The sequence below is a fragment of the Macrosteles quadrilineatus genome, unplaced genomic scaffold (genome assembly GCF_028750875.1).
Source record: "Macrosteles quadrilineatus isolate MER2022 unplaced genomic scaffold, UCM_ALF_1.0 Scaffold_1__1_contigs__length_201487025, whole genome shotgun sequence".
NCBI lineage: Eukaryota > Metazoa > Arthropoda > Insecta > Hemiptera > Cicadellidae > Macrosteles > Macrosteles quadrilineatus.
The window spans coordinates 19,910,124-19,927,280 of NW_026542594.1; the positions used below are offsets into that span (position 1 = coordinate 19,910,124).

Genomic DNA, 17,157 nt, shown 5'->3' on the forward strand with positions numbered 1-17,157 from the left:
GTACTCTTGTGGAGAATAAGTTGTTGTTTGCTTGTTTATAAACAAAATTTTATCAAATTTGGAAAATGTATTTATTTATACTATACTGTCAACATTGAACTATAAAAACACCTTACAGCCTTCCCTGTAGCAGCATACATAAAAACTCGTTAAACTAATGTTATAGTAATAGGGAATAAATATTTCATTTTTAAGGAGATATTTTATTGACAACACAGTCAGACTAAAGTAAAGTAGCTTTTAGTCTGCAGGTTCGTTGTGGCGGGGGTAGTTATAGTTCCGTAACGATTTTGCAAAGTATTACCTGTAGTGGATTCACTAACGATCTCAAATACACGCCTGATATGTTGTCATTGTGTATCACTGCTATTTTGCTGCTTTGTTCAAATAATCCTCAAACGAATCAGTATTATTATTTCTAGGTACGATATGTGATCGTAGGATACGATAGACTGCACATTGTGAAACAGGTTTAGTCGAACAGGATCCATTTACACATAATTAAATAATCCATAACAATTTGACTGCTCTATTGCAGTTTTGCCACGAAAACGTTAAAATCTAAGGCATCGGTTTGCTTCATTTTGTTAGTTTATCCATGTTAGAGGTTGACGACTGATACATTCGTTCAATATATATATTTAATACACAGTTGTAACACTGTTATCTCAATATAATACACAGTTTATAAATTATTCGTCAGCTGTTTAATGTTTGTCAGACATTTGTTATTATCTTTATAACCTCACTTTCAGTATGCAATTATTAAACTTGGAGTTTATGTTTATAAACACTCGATTTTGATCAAGGAAAGTGTATTTGTTAACTTATTTTTGAAATGTTTTAGTTTTCCTGCAAAGTGATCTGAAGAAAAGTGGTAATTGAGTTTAAGTTTGAGTATGGAATGTGAAATAATACCCATAGTAGGGAACGGAAACTTATTGTTTTGATCAATATAATTTATTCTCTACGGCCACCAGAATAATCATGGGGAAATCCGCTTGCAAGTTGTACATATAATTGCTAATGAGTGGGAAACATACAAACATTTTATAGTAGGTGACGAATCTTACTCAAGATCAGTGTTAGACGTTCAGTGGTACCAAACTTTACCTTCTCGAGATGGCGAGTACGCTGGGATATTTGGAACTACAATTTATCAGTGAACTATACCCTAACTATATTTGTTCGAGTAGGCCTACACAGGGAAGTTGCTTGAGAAACTGTGACTTACGATTTCGGTTCTGGCGAAGAAGTATCTGACTTGACGTTTAATGGCAATGTTGACTCGGGTCATTATGGCGTTAAAAAACTTTATCATTAACCCCATGATGTGAAAAGTACAAAAATAAAAAGAAAAAGTAATCATTATCCGGGCGTAAAGAGACATACAGAACAAAAAAACATGTAGAGAGCCATCGATCTAAAGAGGTAAAGAGCAGTGATGGTGTTAAATGTGCTCTGCAAGTCCCTTCTAAAAAATACCATTTTTTTAAATTGGGGTCATTAGATTGGATTTGTCAGTACTGCAAATCTATGAATTTTGAGTCAGAACAGACTAACTGGGACACAAATATTTTTTCCTTATGTTGTCACAAGGGGAAGGTAAAATGAACTCCTTATCAACATTTTGAGTTTATGGAAAATCTTATCGACAGCGACTATAAAAAAGTATTAAGGGTCAAAAGAGACAAAAAACTATTTGAGTAAAATATAATACAAATCTGCATTTGAAATGGCCAGTTCTAAGTCTCACTTGAATCAACACCTTTCTGGTAGTGGTAGACTGGTAGTCTACATAGTTTTAAAATCCACGACTCCTTTTCCATCAAATTGTACCGTTGATACCCTCTAACATTGAACAAAGTATGCCCAACTTTATATATACGACGTAAACACAGCTTTTACTCACAGTATGGGTCAGAGATTCGTGAAATGCGACCAACTGCTGATGCGTGATTTACATGTAGGCTAAGTGACTATCTTTATTCCATACAACAAATGTAATGAAAAAAATAACGACGAAGATTGGAATATACTTGAGCAAATTATCTAAATATCATAAATAGCTGCTTATTAGGTTATCAGCATTGCCCAGTTCGTATACTATTTATTTTTCAAATGAAAGTCGAATTAATATAAAACATTCATTTGGTTAAAATAATATTTCGGGTTGATTAACATAAAATAGTTTATACAGGCAAACTATCAGTTCTATTTCATGTAAAAAATTAAATAACCCCTAAATAAAATACGATCTAAACAGTATTTGTTAATTATTATTGCTTTTATTGCTGACAATATTCCCGTGGCGGAGCACGGGCGGTTAAATAGTCATTGAAAAACCAAGGCCAAACCCCCAGACAAAAACACTCCACATATTTCGTTTCTTGCGTTTCTATAAACCATTAACAAATTTTAATTTCAGCCGCAGCTCCATATTGCAAATATATGTTTTGAAGATTCAAGCGTGCCAAAAACAATGGACAGCTAATTACTATTGAAGGGCACTAAAAATCACTTAAATATGGCAGTTTTAAAATGAGCCTAAATTAAATTTTCTACGACACTTAGCAACACGTATATTTAACAAAAGCTGTAGATTTGAACCATCCATTTGGGACACGGTGTATCCAGGTCCCATAAGTTTTATTTTTTTATTAATATCCAGCAAACATTTACAACGACCAAATAAACATGCAATTAAATTTCCGAATTTATAATGTGCAATGTGTTTCGCGGACTATGAGTCACTACAACACAGTGTATTAGTAACAATGTGTTAGAAAGAAGCCTTGTAACAATAAGGCGTATTCACGGCATTTCTGTTTTAGGAAGCTCATTCAGAGTTTATCAACCGAACCGAGCGAGACTGAGAATTTGATGAGCCTGGTGTACAGTCTGTTCAAAAACTAAGAGTGTCCAGGTTCGTCGTTTGCGTGCAATGTTAAACTTGGACACATTTGAATGTGTCCAGATTCGTCGTGTCGTGCAACGCCACCCCTGGACAACTTAAAAACTTGTCCAGGTTCGTCGTTTGCATGCAACGTTAAACTTGGACACATTTGAATGTGTCCAAGGGTAACGTTGCACGCAAACGACAACCCTGGACAACTTAAAAACTTGTCCAGGTTCGTCGTTTGCATGCAACGTTAAACTTGGACACATTTGAATGTGTCCAGATTCGTCGTGTCGTGCAACGCCACCCCTGGACAACTTATGAATGTGTCCAGGTTCGTCGTTTGCGTGCAACGTTAAGCTTGGACACATTTGAATGTGTCCATGTTCGTCTTTGTCTGCTTTTATCGTTGTCTGATTGAGGCGGTGTCTGCTTTTAACGTAGTCCACGTTTAACGTTGTCCAACTTCGACATCCTCCCCAATATACATACACGCGTGAATTGATAGGCCTATCTCTGTTATCGTTTCGTGTTTAACATATTCTGACAACACCTCCAGAAGTGGATCCTTTTGTAAGCCTGACGATAGTGGAGTTAAAGAACCACCAGAACATATTTAGCAAGTAAAATTCGACACTAAAATTTGGTACATATATATTATTAAGGATTGTCTGACAAGATGCGTTTCTACTATTATTAGTCATAAAAGGCAATCCTGGGGCTATCAAAGTGAATTATAAGATTACTTCGTCCCAAAAACCTTTTGTACTGGGGGCAATTAATTAAGGTATTGTAGGTATTTTGCCCGGCGATTTTTGTAGAAGGCAGCCTGGGAGTGGCGAGCAACAAGTCTGTCCTTTTTCATGATTCTGCCTATAATTTTGAAACAGCATACTTTTTGCCAAAGTATTATTAATTCAATTAAAGCGGTTTGAATTCTTAAGCCCAGTAAAAATTGACGCTACCTAATATATTTGTACTTGGTTGGTACTTGTACAGTTACAGTACTGTGTTGGAGTAGAGTAATTCACCGAGTATGTTGTTGAACGTTTTAAAGACGTTGTCTATTGCAATACTGAGCACATGTTGGCTGACAATACATATTCTGAATTTTAAATTGAAAAACTTCTAATTTGTCCATTAGTTAGATATAATGATGTATTGTTAAATGACGTTTCCTAATAATCATTTAATTTTGATTATCAGCAAATTTGTTTTTCTTTACCTCAAGTTTACTAAATACTTGAAATGCTCGTTTTATGATGTAAAGGGAAAATTGTCAGATAAATTGGTGGGGGGGGGGGATTGCGCCTCTGGGTTTGGGGGGGTTGGGCACCTCTGGCGGAAGCCTATTGTGTCGGCGGGACGTTTTGGACCAAGCGAGGAGTCAGAATTCAAATATTCCCAGACTGAATCTTTAACAAAGGCATAGCGCTTCTTAATAGAGGTTTGTATTCATTGTTCATACTGTGCTTTTCTTGGTAGAAAATAGGCTTAAAATGAAAATATTAGCAGAATGGCAAAACTGAATCTTTCCAACCAATTTCATTGGGAGTTTAAAAACATTTGGGTAAAACAAGTAAAAATCTGATATAAAGTTATTGCGAACAAGACAAAAGATTACTGTGGGTAAATAAGCGAAATTAATAAAATTAAACAAATAAAATTCAATTTTAATCTTACCTTTTCAATGAGTGGGAAGTAATCAGCACACAAGACGTGAAGCAATTTGGTGAACTGAAGACCGTAGATACGAAAGAACAGAAATCCGGTGACTTCTAGGAAATCCAAGATGAGTGTAGCACTGATGTCAGGACGGGGTTCTGAACACAGAAAACAAAATAAAACTATACTTTGAAAAATTTAAGTCTTAAGACTTTAGGAGCTATGTCCTGTTTGTTAAATGGATTCTCCTGTCGTGGTTATCTAGTGAATAGCAGCTATGACTTAAGAAAAGATAATTTTGATTAAAGTTATACCCACACACATTGAAGATTGGACTTTTGTCCCAAATAGAATTTGTGCATAATGAATAAACCCTTTAACAGAGACAATAACTGGGCTAAATGAATAATATGCAAGGATTCCATAACAAGCAAAAACATGTAATTTTTATTCCAAACTCCAAACCTTTAAATACTTTAGTCTTGCAAACTGTACCCTTGCTAAAATATTAAATGTAGTTATAATCTTGATAACAACTTGCAAATTAACACTTTGAATACTGTATAGATGGTTTTGAATTGGAATATACAGTTTCAAAGATTAGATTACTTAAGGGTTTGCGAGACAAAAAAGTCAAAGTCTTAATTTTATGCTCTAGAGGCTATGTGATGTGATTTTATAGGGTATAAAAAAATTGTTTTTTTTACAGTACTAACCTACATTTAGAATATTTTTTTTCTGTTATGTTCAAATGAAACTAACATGTTAGAACAAAAATGTCACGTTAGAATTCGGCACGCTAGTTAAGCTACTATTACAAATACTGTAACTTACATCATTTATTCATTTACCTTTAAATTATCTTCATTCTCAGTTTACCTACGTTTAATTAAGTTATAAAGACATCTCATGGACCACCAACTACTTATTCTTCAAATTTAATTAACAACAATTTCCATCAACCACAGTCTCGCAAGAATGGGATTGTGGAACAACCCCATTGTTCAACATTAGGTTGACCGCACCAGCACATTGTGTAAAAAACTATACAACAGCCTCCAAAACTAGACATCAACAATGGCTTTTCCTCAATAATACGAGGCTTGCCCAAAAAGTAAGTACCGTTCTGGAAAAAAACCATAAAGATAATTTTATTTCTAGAAGAGGATATCTTTCTATTTTTCTACATAGTTTCCACCATTGTTGACATTTGTCATAGCGAGGAGCCAAATTTTTTTATGTACCCTCTTCACAGAAAGATGCCATTGAAGAGAAACATTGCTGTAAGCATTTTCGCAACCCAGCGGGAATACATCTTGCGATAATTCAAGCGATTAACCACAGTATCATGGGAAGGAGATTTTGAAATTTGTGGGAATTCATCAGAAAGCATTCTTATGGTGAAACGTCTGTTTTCGTTTTCACAAATTTTTTCATTCACTTTTTCAACCAATTCCTGACTTACAACAGATGGCTGCCCGCTGCGAGCCTCGTCATGAACATTAGTTGACCCATCATTGAATTGCCGAATCCATTTTCTTAACATTCCATCACTGATAATTTTTCCTCCATAAACTTCTGTAAGTCGGCAATGAACTTCAGCAGGCTTCACGTTCCTTGCATTCAAAAATCCTATTAAAGAACGTACTTCACAGTCTGCGGGAACAGAGATTTTTTCAAAAATTTTGAGTGCACACTAACTAATGTAAACACAACTCAATTTTGCCGTAATTGCATCAGCTGTTCAACAATGAACGAAGGAGACTAGTGTGCATGCGCGTAACATCGTTGTTAGCGCTGTGCCAGAGGTAGAAGGAAACAGTACTTACTTTCTGGACAAGCCTCGTACAATAATGTAATGTTTGAAAAAAAGACTCTGCATATTGACAGACATATTTTTCCCACAGCTCAATAATACACCTTATGTATCTATATAAATAAAATTAGAGTTTTGTCTATACATTGCGTGGAATCATAAATGTTTCAGTTATTTTTTTGTTTCATACTATAGGAAAGCCAAAATGCATGTTATCTTAATTTCAGTCTCTCTTCTCTGGTAAAATGAGAAAACAGATTATGATGAATCTATTTCGACACATGCATGAGAAGGTTTTTAATTAGGTCTACTTAAAACGTGTCTACATCCATTGGTAATAAAATAACAAACGCTCAAAACCCCAATTTTTTGCGGTACTAGACTAATTTTGTTTTAAGTTTTACCATACAAGTCAAGTGATCTATTGTAAATTAAATAATATCAGCTGTTCCTGGAATATTTCACACCTAACACAAAACTCTGGATATCTTGATCTGTGATATTTATATAACATGTTTTAATATTATACTATATACAATTTTACATTTTATCCAAGAGTTACGTCCTTAGGAAGTTGCTATTCTCAGTGAAGACAGTAAATGGTGTTTTGGTTATTTCTAACTTATTTCTATTTGAAGCATTGGACGGGACATTGAACGATTAGAAACAGTCCAACCACCATGGAGAAGTAACGGTGACTGTGATGTTTTCTGGTGACTTAAGACAAACTCTAACCCTACTGTTCGGGTGCGTGGAGGAGGGCTGACGAGATCAATGTATCTCTGAAGCGATCCACTTTGTGGCCAACCAAAGAACGCCTCTCATTCACATTAAATACGAAAGCTGTTTGCATTGATCAACGTGGAGCTGAGGAATTCATAGAGATTCTAATGAAGAATGGAGACAGAACATTAGAAAATATAAATATGATAATAATTGCCTCCTTCACTTGGTGTTGTCAGATCACAAGAAAACCTGATAACCAGTGTCTTCCCAGAAGTTCATGAACTACTTAACATGGATAGTGCCTGGCTTGTGATTGTGCAATTCTGACACCTAAAAACGAGCAAGCAACGCAGATAAACGTTGAGGCCATGGCTCTCTTCCACATTAAAGAACGTATAATATTCTCATATAAAGAACGTACGTATAAATCAGTGAACACCGTCCTGAGAGGGGACGATACTGTAAACTACCCGGCAGAGTTTATCGACTCAGTATTAGCACCCGGCTTGTCTGCTTATGAACTCACCATGAAGGTGGTGGAGCTCCAGTGATGCTGCTAAGAAACTAACATCCAGCAAAATTGTGTAATGGGACGCGTCTTCGAATTCAGAGTCTCCAGTGATACATCATTGAAGCAGAGATTCTCACAGATGGGGAATTTGTAATCATCCCAATAATTGAATAATTCCATTAATTCCTAGCAACTACCCGTTAAGAGTTTTATTGTAATTTTTTATAAAAATGTCATATTATTATCGTTATGTTTAATAGTTTAACTGTCATTATTTCCATATAGTATTTCTTTTTAATGCACTGTACTTACTATTGTGTTAGTTATAACTCTTTCTTTGTATTAATACTGTAAATTAAATGCTTAAATTTATACTTGACGTAATAAGATGCCTCATTCTATTGCTTGTACTGTATTTTATTCAACCTGTACGTAGAACGGGTACACAGCTAGTTATGTAATAAAATGCAAAATTGGTATCCATTGGAATGAAATTTCTTTTGTACTCCATTCTGTAATTTTCTAGTATACTGTAGGTGGTACGGGCAGGCCCTACCAGTAATACCTCAAACAGTATGGCATGAGATCAAGCAACTCAACTTAACAAAGAAAATGAGAGGTCTGGCATCTGAACAAGAATTCATAGCTTTCCTTAAGCATATCGGGGATAAAAAGACCTACGGTAATAGCTACTTCCCTATAGGGAAATTCGCTAAAAAGAAAAAAAAATACCCCCGCCGCAGCAAACCTGCAGACTTAGCGAATTTCTATTTGCCTGATTGGATTTACACTAAAATGTCTCCTTAAAAATATCACATTTGTTCCCTATTTGAACAGAATTAGTTTAACGAGTACTTAGGTTTTCTGCAACAGGGAGGGTAAAAAAGTTTTTTTTTATGTAAAATGTTAAAAGGTACTCTAGTTTAGTAAGAAATTAATGTATTTTCCAAATTTTATCAAAATATGTTTATAAACAAGCAAACTACAACAGTTGACTTATTCTCCATAAGAATAACATGGGAATTTTAAAATAAAATTTTTTTAAAATTTTATCCGTAACAATTAGGCGCATAATAACGCTTCAATATACTAAATTATTAGTTTTTTTAAGCTCTACAAAATGGTTTGGAAAGAAATTGTGAAATTTTGTGTTTTTAGGGTCAAAAATGGGAAAACCCTATTTTTACCACATAAAACCCCCCATAAACCCCCGTTCCCTTAGTCCGATCATGCTGGTTCGCGAACTCATTCAAGTTTATCTTGCCTACACCTTCAAACCAAATTTAATCAAAATCGGACAAAAATTACTCAAGTTATCGTGCGGATGGACATATATAGGGTGTCCCACGAAGGGGTTTAAACGTTTGATTTTATATTACGCGCCCATTCATACACCGAACTTTTTGAAACTTTACACAGTTTACAAGGTAGGTTTTAAAAATATTCTGGAAAAATTTCAACTCCCTAACCTTAGAAGAAACAAAATGGCGGCATATTGAAAAAGTTACTTTAAAACATTAAAAAAGGTATTTTTTTTTTTATAAAATATTTTTATTGTTACTTTCCAGGGCAATATGACTTTAAAAAAAGAAAAAATTAGAACATAGCCAAATGGAAAACTAAAAATTAATCAAATAACTAATAAATAATAATAATAAATAAATAACTAATAATAAATCATGAAAGTAGTTTTTATAGAAAGCACATTGGTAAATTTGTCAATAAGCCGCCATTTTGTTTCTACTAAGGTTAGGGAGTTGAAATTTTTCCAGAATATTTTTAGAACCTACTTTGTAAACTGTGTAAAGTTTAAAAAGGTTTGGTGCATGAATGGGCACGTAATATAAAATCAAACGTTTAAACCCCTTCGTGGGACACCCGGTATATATATATCTAATATATAAAATTCTCGTGTCACAGTGTTTGTCTACAAACTTCTCCGGAACGACTTCACCGATCGTTATGAAATTTGGTGTGTAAATTCTGTAGGTATGCGAATCGGACGTAAACTATTTCCCGTTTCGAAATTCTTAAAAGGGCTCCGCCCCAGTGGCTCTGGAGTTTCCCATGTTAACCTTATGAGAAATGGAATTAATGAATCTTAACAGCTGTTTCAATTAAACAAGTTGGTTCTGTTCTATGATGTTCAATAGCATTAAAGTTACAAGGATTACCAACAGGGTGCAGCACTATTATTTCTTTTACATTTATGACAACAGCTAATTTGCAACCAAAAGGTGAGTGAGCGTAGCGAACGAACTTCAACCTGGAGGCGAGTGAGCGTAGCGAACGAGCTATCCTGAAGGCAAGTGAGCGCAGCGAACGAGCTAACCTGAAGGCAAGTGAGCGCAGCGAACGAGCTCCAACCTAAAGGTGAGTGAGCGTAGCGAACGAGCTCCAACCCAAAGGTGAGTGAGCGTAGCGAACGAACTTCAACCAGGACGTGATTGAGCGATGCGAACGAGATCATCTTGAAAATTAAACGTAACGGTACTTTCTTTCCATCGGTCTGTCTTAGGGGAAACCTATAACTCAGGCGATACGAAGTTCGCCGGGTCAGCTAGTATATATATATATATCTTTACTTAAACACAATATCTAACCAAATAAAATTTACAATAGAAATACAAACACATAGTATCAACTTTTTAGACTTGAAAATTACAAGAAATAATTCAAAACATTTATTCAAAGTTTATAGAAAAGAAACCCAAACAGACCTCGTTATACCAATAAATTCCAACGCCCCATGGCAACACAAAATGGCAAGTTTTAATTCACCGATACCCAGAATGCTCCAAATTCCAATGACTAGACAAGACTATGAAACTGAAAAATCAATGATTGAAAACATAGCAAAAGCCAATGGCTATAACCTTAATTTAATAAACAAGAAAATTTACAAAATCAAAAAACAAAAACTCAAGAATGAAGAAGAAAAACAGAAAAAAGACTTTATATGTCTCCCATTCAGTACCTCGATCGATAAACCATTAAGAAAAACATGTGACAAGTCAAAATTCAAAATTAGTTATAGAACAAGAAATAACTCCTTCAGATTAATACAACAAATGTCCAACAATAATCGGCAACCAATGAATAAATATGAAAAACCAGGAATATACCAAATCAATTAAAAATTATTGTTCTAAATTTTATATCGGACAAACAGGGCGATCAATTTCTTGCCGATTCAAAGAACACATTCAATCAGTAAAATCCAACAACATGACAACTCAAAAATCAATGTACGCGGAACACATTTTATCACATAACCATAGTAGTTATGGAAAAATTGAAGATAGTGTCAAAATTTTAAAATATGAATAAAAAGGAGAAAGGATGAATGTAAAAAAAGAATTACATATATATCTAGCAACAAGAAAAAATGAAAGCAACATCCTTAACATAATGCAAACACAAAATTTAAACCCAATTTATGATAAGATCCAAGAAGTAAGACAAAATTAATAATTAAAACCATTGGTATAACGATATCCTTAATTATATAATTTTCCAAGTCAAGATACATTTAGTTAAAATTTAAACATGTGATTGTATTAATTTTCTTTGTTTACATATTAGATTTAATAACATTGTGAAAGACTGTGACCATGACCTTAGTGTTGAAATACATCAGTCATTAAAAATAAATTAAAAAAAGGGTACTATGGTGTAGTGATGTGTCAAAACCAAATCTCAAATCTCAAAACCATCAAAACTTTGGAAAAGTTTCAGTTTCGAGATTCAATCACCGAGTTTTGAGATTCAAAAGTTTCGAAATAGGAAGTTTTGGCACTTATATTTTAGAAAATCATGACATTTTTGTGTCATTATTATTAACATTGTTTACACACAAGCTAGTAGCAATCGAGCAAACACATCTCCATTAACACTAATGAAACAATTAAATTGTATTCTGAACTGCAAAAGGCATCTTAAATACTGGAACAGCTTAGAATTCGGTTTCATATCGATATTTATTTAAAAAAAGAAATATTGATCACTAAATGTTCTGATTAATGTAATGTTTATGTTTATTTCAATGTCAAGAGTTTCATTTAGGCTATTTTAATGTTAGTTGTTTAACAAAAATGTTATTTTGTTTATGTGTCACATTTATGTTATTACCTATATCTGGATTAGGAGTCAATCTCTTTCAGTTTTGATCGCATAATCTCATAACCATAATGAAAATGTTATCATTACCTGTATTTTTTATTTTTTAGCAACCTTGACCAAGAAACTAAAAAGTTTCGCGTTCAAGTTTCGAGATTCGGGATTCGATTTTTTTAAGTCTCGGTTTTGGTTTCGAGATTCAAAATTTCTGGTTTTGACCATCACTACTATGGTGTTTTTGGCCTCTGGGGACATCAAAATGAAAAATTAAATCGGTCCCAGGACTAGGTCTTACCATGAGACCTACGGTAATAGCTACTTCCCTATAGGGAAATTCGCTAAAACACTGTTTGGTCATGGAACCATGTACATGTTGATACACACGCATGGTGCACGCAACATTTTCAATCAACCAAAATATAGATTTTACTGTATAGAAAATAAAATTTAAAATCCTTGAACCAAAAATTAACTTATCAAAGAGAATCATTTACCCTACCGACTTTACAAAAAAATGACAGTAAACTGCAAAAGCAATTAGGCCTTCCAACATCTCCATCTTTACCAACAAAACCGAAATACCAGAAAACGCAAAATTTTAAAAAATGACCAAAAAAAGTTTTTCTCCTCACATAAACTGTGCCTAGATTGCACTCGATTCTATGTGCCAGGTTCTCTAGTGCTTAATAAAAGTACTTTTAGTTTCCCAGGGAAAACCATACTGACCACTTCCAATTTTCCAATTAAAACCTCTGTATTGATGACAAGATTGGATGAGTAGGACTAGTGATTGGCAGGAAAACAACTAAAAATTATCTGCAGGTTTGATTTAAGGATTTTTACTGTGACTTCCAATGTTTAATTTAATAATTATAGACATTTTTTAAATCTCAACTTAAATCTATGTTTATTTGCATCCCAATCCTAAAAACCACAAGGGCCTAGGGGGTTGATTTAGTCTTGTAGTAGAAAGCAGGACTTCGGTTTAAGTCCTGCCAATCACCAATGGATTGTATCAATGTGACAATGCTGTGACCCTCAAAACATATCCTGAGGTAATGTGAAAAACTGTTCAGAGTGAGACCTAGCACCCTAAGATGTGAAGGTGGAACATAAAAACAAAGGTGCTGAGAAGCAATTATTTCAGTATTCCATGGAAGGTTTTGCAATTGTAGAATCGAGACGAGTATTTACAAGTTTAACTCACTAAGATTGAGTGATGCCGCCAGCCATCGCCATGCTTCCTGCATGCCGTAGGGGTGTGACATGGACCTGGATGCTAGGGAGCGCTTGAGTGGCGTAACCAAGATGGCAGCGTACAACCGCATCACACCGGACATTCTGCGTAGAAATTTGTTCTGTGGCTCTACCTTGCCATCCTCCGTGTACTGATATCCTAACATCCTGTGTAGAACAATGGAAGGACTTTTAGATATGAGCGGAACAGATTATACATTAAAATACCCCCGCTGCAGCAAACCTGCCGACTAAGTGAATTACCATTTGCCTGGATTGGTTTTCCAATTAATCTATTAAATTAACATTTATGTGTAACGAGTACCTAGGTATGCTGCTACAGGGAACTAATAAAGTGTGTTTTTTATTAAAATATTAATAGCTTAGTATAAAATAAATACATATGCCAAGTTTGATAAAAATATATCCATAAACAAGCCAATTACAAAATTTTACAATATTCTCCATAAAATAACATTGGAATTTTAAATGAACAATTCTTTTAATTTTCTCCGTAACCAATAACCTTACAAAAACACTTTGATATACTAATTTATTTGCTTTTTTAAGCTCTCTAAAAAGTTTTGGAGAAAAATTGATAAATTTGGTGTTTTATGGGGGAAAAAAGAGAAAAACCCGTTTTTACCCCATAAAACCCCGTTCCAATGGTCCGATCATGCTGGTTTGCAAACTCATTTAAGTTTATCTCGCCTTACACCTTCAAACCAAATTTTATCAAAATCTAAAAAAAATTACTCAAGTTATGGTCTTTACGCACACACACACACACACACACACACACATACGCGTTTGGCAACCAATGTGAGCTCCATGGTATTACACAGTAATGTGAGCTCCGGTAGAAGGAGAGGTTATTTAAAGAAAATATATGTCACTTTTTTAAAAGATGTCTTGTACTTAACTGTGGACACTTAAAACTCAAGGTTTGATTAAAATTCACAACTTGGATTTTGTAATGCAATGTGAGCTCCGGTATGTAAGTCGACCTGAGCTCCGGAAGTGTGTATGGTCAATGTGAGCTCCGGCAGTGTGTATGCTCAATGTGAGCTCCGGCAGTGTGTATGCACAATGTGAGCTCCGGAAGTGTGTATGCTCATTGTGAGCTCCGGTATGGTGTATGCTCAATGTGAGCTCCGGGAATGGTAAGTTCGAAGGTAACACCAATACTCGTCTTCGTTCTACGGAAAGTTACTAGTCTTGCCTAGGAACCCAGTTTTGGATCTGTTCAATGTGAGAGGCATTACTAGCTTCATTCCCACTGTTCTTGTGAACTTAACTCTAGATCAGACTGTTGCTTCATCCGCTTCTTCATCAGTTAATTTTTCATCTTAAAATCTAAAAAATATCTTTTTGGTACCTATGTTATCACCCACGGGATCTTTGAATAATTTTAGGCTTAACTGAATCTGAAGTGTATGTGGTTTGGTGGTTGGTCATTGTAATGAATTATATAAGATAAACCTGCATTACACTATCGACAAATTAACTATCAAATATTTATTAAAACACTGAGGCATACTGCAAACGCTGAGTCATACTGCAGCAAAAACAGCCGTATTTAAAGAGCTTAAAGTAGGTCTTTTCACTCTTTTCTCCCTAGGAAGTGAAAATCAGCTGATTTAAACTCAGTAATGAGCTTCGATTGTATGCAATCGCATGTATCGAAAGTATGTATAATTTTTTTTCACCACACTATAATGTTTTAGTGGTTCTACATACGTTAATTGGTGGCTGAAAGTTACGTTTTGCTGGCCATGCCAGCTGTCATCGTTATTTGGGGACCGAGCAGGTCCCTAGGGCCGCAAAATTAGCTGCCCGCTTACTTACTTAAAACATGAATGCATATTAAATGCACAATCAGTATCCATAGCATTGCAATAGAATTATTTTATTGTCACCGTTGCCTAGCAACTATTTATTTTTATTTTTGCTGATTCCTCGAATTATTTCTTCACATAACCTTAAAGTTGTAGTTGTGTTGACCATCAGTGTGCATTTATTATAGAGGTGAATAGTGGCAATAGGGTATACTGTGGTGCAAAATAGCGTTCGTACCACGGACCTAAATGGTTTTGCAGCTCTCGATCGAGACGAAGTCGAGAACTTAAAAACTATCTCGAGCCGGCAAAACCTTATTTTTGGCCCTAGGGACGAAATATACTATTAAATGGGTTGTAGCTTAATCGGGTTTCAACTTTATTTAATTTACAGTCTGTTTCAAAAGTAGACAAATAAGCAAATACATTAACAATAATACAACATTAAAAGTATAGTGATTTACCACTCTCAACACTAGCTAACAAAGATAATTTTGATAACACAGCCGAATCTGAATGGGAGGTTTAATATCGTAAGTCGCTTCAGTCTGTAAATGGTGTTGTGATTGTCCAATAAATTTAGTGCAAGATGAGAGCTCGCCCTGTGGTCGGAAACTTGACCAAAAGTATGTATTTTTCCAACTTATCTATATTTACCCTATGCTATAAATAAGACATGTAAATGGAATTTCTTCTATTTGGTTTTATTTTCTGTTTACATTTAGTTGTTATTTCGTTACCTACATGGCAACCCATACGGCCCAAGTTATTTTTTTAATTTTAAATTCGTTTCTTGTGTTTATTTTTGAGCCTATTTTAATTTATAAAGGGATTCATCACATCTACAGGAAAATATCTTTCATTTGGTAGGCCTACCAACCGCGTGAAATTCGTTCCAGTAGTATGGTCAGGCTAGCTGTCAAGTTTTGCAAAAGTTGTTTTGTATAAGACGATTTTGAATGATTTTCCAATTTGATAATCTTTTTTCACTAGATTTTGTAATTTCTTCTTTGACTTTTCAAATTCTAAGATTATTATGAAGTGTTCTGTTGGTAACAAACCAAGGTGCGTTGCGTTGACAATTTTACGTAGCAATTTTGATTGGTATCGTTGAAAAATTTCAATGTTTTGATGTACTTGATGATCCCCAAAGTTGGATCCCATAAGTCCAAATTGGTTTCATAACTTTTCTGTAAAGTAACATTATTTTGTGTACTAAGTTTTGATTTAGATCCAAGAAGACAATTAAGCTTCGTTATTTTTAAATTTGATATTGTCTTTTAGTCCAGATATGTGCCTTCAAATTAAGCTTTGCATCTAAGTGCATGCCCAAGTATTTTATTTCTGTTACTTTAGGGTGGTGAATATTGTTCATGGAACAATGTCCGGAGGACATGTAGCCAGATTTAGGGTAAAAGTAATGTTTTCTGATTTATTTTCATAAATTTTGAACCTCTGTGTTTTAAACCAATGTGAAATTTCATCCAAGTTTAACTGTAAATTTGCTGTAGTTTGAACCAGTTTGTCGTGGACAGATAAAATGGTCATATCATCCGCAAATGTGGCAACCATAGTGTTTACAATTTCTGGTAGGTCCGATGTATAGGGAATATACAAGTATGGTTCAAGCACGCTTCCTTTGGGGATTCCTGATTCTATAGGGTAAAGGTCAGTTAAATAATTTTGATGTTTAATTTGGAAAGTTCTGTTTGTAAGATATGATTTTTAAATATGAAAAACTGAATGGGGTAGCTAAATGTGGCATTCTTGTCAATAGTTCGACATATCGGTAGTAATGTACACCAACACAATCGTAATAAACGAAATAATTTAATTATATTTACGAAACAGATGCTTGTTTGCATTCGCAAAATAAATAACAATTTAGAAGTCATTTTGAGAAGTTATCTAAGTATTTCTGTTAAAGAAATGACATTTCTTCATAATCTTAACATCTCAAATTATTTTAATACTTTCTTCTGAAATGGCTACCATACTAAATTCAAACTCACATAACAAGAAATTAAATAACATATAAACATAAATTAAAAAGTTTTACACCACAATTAAAAAACAAATGTACGATTGCTCTTGCTCATTCTTCATCAGATTAGGCATAGGCACGAGACCCTCCTTCATTGCGCAGTCTGTAGTCTTGGAGATAAGAGAGATATGCGGTAAAGATAAGGGAGAACTGGAACGGTCCGTTGTGGGTTTGCAATATTTATCTCAAAATCCAGCGCAAGGTTAACTAAATTTTGGAATTAGGGTCTGAATACGTGATTGGTGAAATCCAGGAGGCAATACTGAACTTGCACTACTTATGTTATATAGCATTTTTTACCTT

At 34.5% G+C, this 17,157-nt stretch overlaps 1 protein-coding gene across 2 annotated transcripts in view; it reads right to left on the reverse strand.

Annotated features, from left to right (window-relative positions):
- Nucleotides 1-17,157, reverse strand: part of LOC129004750 (mRNA export factor Gle1) — a 99,931-nt gene that overhangs the window by 5,686 nt on the left and 77,088 nt on the right. For both annotated transcript variants that reach the window (XM_054433365.1, XM_054433374.1), the window contains exons 12-13: nucleotides 12,944-13,140; nucleotides 4,583-4,722 (exon numbers count right to left, since the gene is read on the reverse strand). In XM_054433365.1, coding sequence (XP_054289340.1) covers nucleotides 4,583-4,722; nucleotides 12,944-13,140 — 337 coding nt within the window. The remainder of the gene's footprint in view (nucleotides 1-4,582; nucleotides 4,723-12,943; nucleotides 13,141-17,157) is intronic.